The sequence below is a fragment of the Stegastes partitus genome, unplaced genomic scaffold, assembly GCF_000690725.1.
Source record: "Stegastes partitus isolate 25-593 unplaced genomic scaffold, Stegastes_partitus-1.0.2 Scaffold1378, whole genome shotgun sequence".
In the NCBI taxonomy this organism is placed as follows: domain Eukaryota; kingdom Metazoa; phylum Chordata; class Actinopteri; family Pomacentridae; genus Stegastes; species Stegastes partitus.
Window position 1 is genome coordinate 22659 of NW_007579109.1, and position 6399 is coordinate 29057.

The 6399-nt window shown below is 44.1% G+C and overlaps 1 protein-coding gene across 1 annotated transcript in view; it reads left to right on the plus strand.

Annotated features, from left to right (window-relative positions):
* Nucleotides 1-4748, plus strand: part of LOC103370141 (guanine nucleotide-binding protein G(I)/G(S)/G(O) subunit gamma-13-like) — a 25418-nt gene extending 20670 nt beyond the window's left edge. The window contains exon 3 of the mRNA XM_008299072.1: nt 858-4748. Coding sequence (XP_008297294.1) covers nt 858-963 — 106 coding nt within the window. The 3' untranslated portion in view covers nt 964-4748. The remainder of the gene's footprint in view (nt 1-857) is intronic.
* The last annotated feature ends 1651 nt before the right edge of the window (nt 4749-6399 follow it).

Genomic DNA, 6399 nt, shown 5'->3' on the forward strand with positions numbered 1-6399 from the left:
TCCCGCCCACAACATGATCCGATTGGCTTCCTGTCGTGATAAACAGCCAATCAACACTGCAGGATAAACGTCGATAAGACTCTCTTGATTAAACATGTGGAAAACACAATTAAGCAAAGGCATCTTAACAAGGTTTTGTGTTGGAGTAATTCTAAACTTTGACACCATTAACAACAATGATTAAATAAACAGGGATTTTGTTTTTGATATGACAGCATTAATCAGTCCACAACAATAAAGTGGCGATGTGACGTCGACTAACGCCGTCTCGAAGGCTTCTGTCGCAGCCACATCTGAGCGCTAAACAAAGCCGTCGCTCCGCTCGGCTCTCTCTTTATCCGTCTCGGCGGCGGCGGCGGATTGAGCGCCAATCAAGGAAACTCAAAAGAAACACTTCATCTGAGGCTTCATCAGTGGTAGACTTCTGACTGCTGCTGTTTTTAATGTAGTTAAAAGTATTCTGGTGTGTTTGAAACCCTTCTGAATATAAAAAAAAACTACTTAAAAAATAGGAGAAGGAGCGTGTTGTCGAGCCGAGGTACCGTTCACGGGTGATTAACTGAATTTAAAGTGAGACTCTGTAACCTCTCGCAGAGTAAATAACATTTTCTCCCTGGAACAAATGATGTTAGCGTCCCGAGAAATGAAGCACACTGTGGCGCTTCACTTCATCTGGTGTGACTCGTAGCTCCTGGTGGCTAATGCTAGCAAACTAAACCTGCCATATGACATATTACTGTGCAAGTTTGTGCCCTCTCTTTCTTTCTTGCCTTGTATGGAAGAAAAAAAATTATGGTATTAATCATCCTCTGGAATTTAAAAAATGCCTCTCTCCCTCTTTCTCTCTCTATATAAAGTTTGGTGAAGTGGATAGAGGATGGAGTCCCGGAGGATCCCTTCCTCAACCCGGAGCTGATGAAGAACAACCCATGGGTGGAGAAAGGGAAATGCATCCTCCTCTAGAAGACATCCACCCTGCCGTTCAACTTCGACACACGCCCCTCCACCCGACCCCAGACCCTCCTTCCCTCCTTCCCCCCTGCCCGGCCTCTGAAGGCAGTGGCAGGATGGCGCCTCCTAACCTCTCACCTTGAATGTACAACAGCTGATATCCCCCCAACCTCTCCCCAACACACACACACACACACACAGCAAGGGCACAGAAACACACACTGACGGCAACACACACACTTCACCACGACTGCCACACACTCACTGCAAGTTTATTCCTGCCACGGCAATGCATCATTATTATGATATGATGATCAATACTTGTACTACATGTCTTTATATGAATATACGACGACTTATTTATGCAGCTGCCAGTCACAAGCTTTCTCTCTGCAGTTCTTTTTTTTTTTTTTAATTTCTGTTTTCTTCCATGAGTTAATGAGCTGTGATAAACTGTAGAGTCACATTCTCACTGCCAGGCTGACTGGAGATCTGCGGGAGGAATTTTGTCCAACGGCGAGGTACAAAAAAATGATCGGGTCGATTGAGAAGTAGTACAACCTCTAAGTATGGGGTTGATGAAACAGCTACGTTACCGCGTTAGCGCAGCATGTCCAAATCACAACCGATCGCCCCAATTCCAGCGCCGTTCACTGTCCTGACCCCCAGCAAAGTCTTCCGGCCGCAAGTTTTGAACGTCTGGGATAGACAAGACACTCAAAACGCTCACTTTCATTGTCTCCTGAAGGGGGCGCTGCGTCTATGCGCGCCATCATCACCATGTTCACATTAAACTAGCCTATAGTGACTTGTAATCAAATAGAGATTATTTTCAGTAAATACGCTTGAACGAATTCATTTGTGTTGGCTCACAGACTGCTGTGGTTAATGACAGAAACCTGCTTTATGATGGGACGGAATCTTAAAAATTCTTTCATGTGCGTTTGCTTCCTTTAAGTAAGAAAAGGTTTCGCTAGCGTGTTTGCGAAAAGTATGCCGCTAGCATAGCTACATCACAAATCCGATTGCAAACTGTCTTGCGTGTCCTGAGCTACATGTAAATCAGTTTTGACCACACTCCAACGCTGGTGGTAACGCACCTGAAGCTGTTTCATAACTGCCAAGAAGAATAGTTAGCACATCGCAACACCTTAGCTAACCATTAGCTATCATCTAACACTAAGACAGAGATGAAAAATATTTATGCACAACCTCCCGAAAACTCGCATGCATGTAAACTTAGCCCACCCCACCAAGACGCACAAAACAACTACAGCCGTGTCAGCACAGAAGGCGTAGCGACGTAGCATGTTAGCATAGCATAGCCGAAGCTCTGGTGCTCCATCTGTGTCCACTCAGAACTGTAATCTTTGTTTGGAAAACTGTACGGGAACTTGCTTCGGGCGGCTTTAAGACGTATAGCGCGAGTACAATGCGAGACGCCGCCTTGACAGAAGAGCCAGAAAGATTACAACAGGAGAGGGTCTTTCTTTGTTGACGTGCCGCGAGCGTGTCGTAAATGGAGGTCAACGTGGGGGCAGCTGTAATGCATGTATGCCTCGAGTGCAGAGCATTGTGACAGGTTCTTATGGTGCATTTACAAACTGCGACCTAGTTATACTGTAAATGTGTGCATCCTGAAGTAGCTGCTAAAGACGAGGAGATAAATCAAGAACATGCATCGTCTGAAGGCATCAGAATGAAACGTTCACAAAATCCCTCCCTCAGACTAAACGTACCGCCGGTGACACAAACCAAACTTTGACGTGTAAGAAACAACATGCATGAACCCGACAAGCTTTTCACAGCTACGATGTGACTTCTGCAGTTTTCACATGCAGTTTTTTTTTCTTTTTTTTAAATTGCTCGTCAAGCATGGTTATCACATTGAGATCTGCAAGCCAGTGTTGTTCTGCTTCAGTGTCATTAGGCAGCTCTGTTTGTGTTGTCAGAGCAGAATGAAACTCCGGGCCTCTGGAGGGCAGGAGGGCAGGAGGGAGGGGGTGGTTTGAGTTTACTGCTCCCTTCTCCTCCTTAGCTACAAGCCCCCGAAGATCGCACACAAACGCGACGTACGCGGCCGACATGGAAAACCGACACACGAAAAACCGTGCGCACAACATTATCTCTCACCACACATGTACAGACAAGACCCCTTTAACTTATTAACTTATTTATTTATTTATTGATGAGACCTCTCCCTCACCTTTCGTTTCCCACGTCTGCACTCCCTCTTCCTCATACCCCCGCGAAATGAAAGACAAAAAACACAAAACAACAAAAAAAAACTTCTACACCTTGCCAGATCACCATCTACTACTACTGCCTTTGTACACAGTTTCCTTAAAAACGAGAATGTAAATACGTGGCATGAGGTTCAAACATCACCGCCGACCTCGGGACCGGCCTGCGGGTGTGCGTGCATGTGACTGTAATTGCGTGTTTATGCGTGCATATTTTCGAAATAAATTTGGACATTAAGGCTCCCATGTGGGTTGCACACGCAGCTGCATCGCACACAAACACACACACACACACACACACACAGGCAGGCGGGCCCGAGGCCGAGCAGATCAACAAGACAAACAACACACACACACACACACTGCTCAGTGAGAATGTGTATGAGGGGAGGAGGAGTGGCAAGGATGTGGGATTCTCTAAACAGGACTCGGGACAGGGGAGCCTCAAAATCATCTCAGTACTGTAATGAATCTAATTACACTTTATTCGACGTGGCTCGGTGTTTAGGTGACTTTAGCTTCGTTATCTGTAGCTGTAACATTTAATTTTCCCTTTTTAAACATAATTTGAACTGTCCGCGAATTAACGTCGTGGAAAAGATGCCTGAGAGGGAAAAGATTAAATAGATAAAGTGCGTTTGGGGAATATCGGGTGTGAAATAACAACCTCTAATCTGAATCGCTGTGCTCGAAGGTACAGTCGGTGGATTTGGGATGAGCTGCCACAATAGTAAAACCACCTGTATACGTCCTTATGCCTCCATCGGGCCGTGGACACAGGATGTCTGAGGGTGTCTTGGCGATGGATCCTTCATAGGGTGAGGCTAGCAGCGTCTACTTGGGTGGTCCATATCAAAGTAACATCCCCAGAAAAAGCCCAAAGTTTCCCAGCAAACATCACACTGCAACGAGACGATCAACGGCGATCGCTTCACCTGTCGGCGATGCAGAATCCCCGTCATTCATTTAGAAGCGACGCCGCTTCCTAACTAGCTCACGCGCCGACGCGGGAGAGCAGCTTTCAAATATAGCCCAGTTATTAGACTTTATGTAACACTCGAGAGTAATTTGATGATAAATGCATGACGAGAGACTTCCACGAAACAAAGAACTAAAGTTTCTCGGCTTCACGATAGCAGCTTTTGAATTCTCTTCAACAGGAGATGTAAAACTTTATTAACAGCACCGGAAAAGCAACAAATTACACGAGAAAGTACATGAGAAGATTCCTGAGTTCACCTTGTCCCCTGTCTGTTTATTTTTATTTTTATTTTCTGTCCAGCTACTGTAACTTTGTTTGGTTTGTTTTTATATAATCTGAACGTAGGTATGTATGTACGTTATTACTATTACGATGACAGCATAAAAAAAAAACCTTGTCTAAAATATCTAGCAACATATTCCTCGTGAGAGTGCTTTGGAATCAATATTATGCATCAGATCAAAAGTCCTAGTGTAAAGATGACAATGAGCAATAAATTATAGATCATTTTTTATTGAATGTTTTACAAAAAACATTTATCTTACTGAATAAAGTAGAAGATTTTTAGACAAGCTCGGTCGTCTCGGGTGTTTTTTTTAATGTGTGTGCACGTGTGAATCCACAAAAAGGTTCAATTATAAAAATCTTCTAGTTTCACATCCAGAGAAGAAAAATAGCTGCAGAAATATCGTCACAGAAATCACAAATGTAGCAGCAGCGCAGGGTGTGAAGGAGATTCACATGAATAAATCTCCTTAAATATACATTTTGTACACCGCTAACACGCCGACTGAAAATAATATCAGCAGGACAGATTTGCCACTTCCTGCTCATTGGTCCGGAGAGAAAGAAGGAAAATAACCCCAACATGATGGTAGCTAACATGAGCGTTATGTCACGGTGAATAATGAAATGAAATAAAACAGCAGAACAGATAAGAACTTTTGCAAAGATTTAGTTCGTGAACATATCATTCATGGTCGGTCTGGGCCCATTTATACTTTGCATATCCAGTGCACAGACCAATGCAGACTTTAAAACAAATAGAGAACATGCTTTTATGCAGACTGCAACAGGTACACAAGCTCCTCATATCAAAAAAACCACAAGCTCCTGTGAATGTTTGTAAAAGGCTGTGATTTTCTCCAGATCATAGCAGTTTGTACAGATTAAACTGAAGCACCGTGTTGATGTAATTATTACTGGGCTACGTGGTGCCACAGTTCTAGAGAAATTAGAACCTCCTACTTTGTTTGGGATACAAATCAAAACACCTCCAAAGTCTGAAAACAACTACAGTCGTGACTCGATAATGCAACTGCACGGACCCTTAGTAAATGGTAAATGGTCTGGACTGCACATTCACACACCAGTGGTGACAGAGCTGCCATGCAAGGTGCTGCCTGTCATTGGGAGCAGCTTCAGGTTCAGTGTCTTGCCCAAGGACACTTCAACGGCGGGGGATCGAACCACCAACCTTGCAATTGGAGGACAACCCCATCTACCAGCTGTAGAAAGCAGGAATTTACCTTTAAGTCTGACGCCACTCTGTCACATTTTTAATATCTTTCAGCTAATAGCAAGAATCTAGACTTTAAATTTCTATTACTGTTCCACCTTTCAGCTGGAATTCAGTCTAATGTTTCTTAGAGAGATTAGGTGCAATTAATCCACACCGTGTCCAAGTAGAAGTGACTCAAACTCCCTGCCGGCCACTGTTCACATCACATTAACGTTCTGTACCCGAATCCACTTACGCCCTCCTCTTGTACAGTACAGTAAAAATGTGTTCCTAATCCGATTTATACAGTTCCTACAGCGAGCCTCACAATGAAGCACCGCTCCACTGGACGAACAGACAAAGAACTGGACACACAACACACTCCCTCCTGTCTTCAGACCTCCTTTGTCGTGCAATGAAGTGGACGTGAGTGTCAGAAGCTGCACATGTATTAAGATATCTGAGGAGACAGCAGGTGCAGCGCAGAGCTTTATTATACTCATGATGTAAAATGGAAGCGACAGACAGTCAAGTGATGTTGACATTACAAACTCAACAGCTGGAGAAGACACTTCCTGATTTTAGTACAGCTGGCTTTTATACTTAATGGACGGCCTGTTCCAAAGCAGACCTGGGCATGGATTCAACATTAACACTCATCAAACATACTGGACTTTGGGCTCAAGTGCACTCGAGGAATCTACTGGAGACCCAACGTAAAT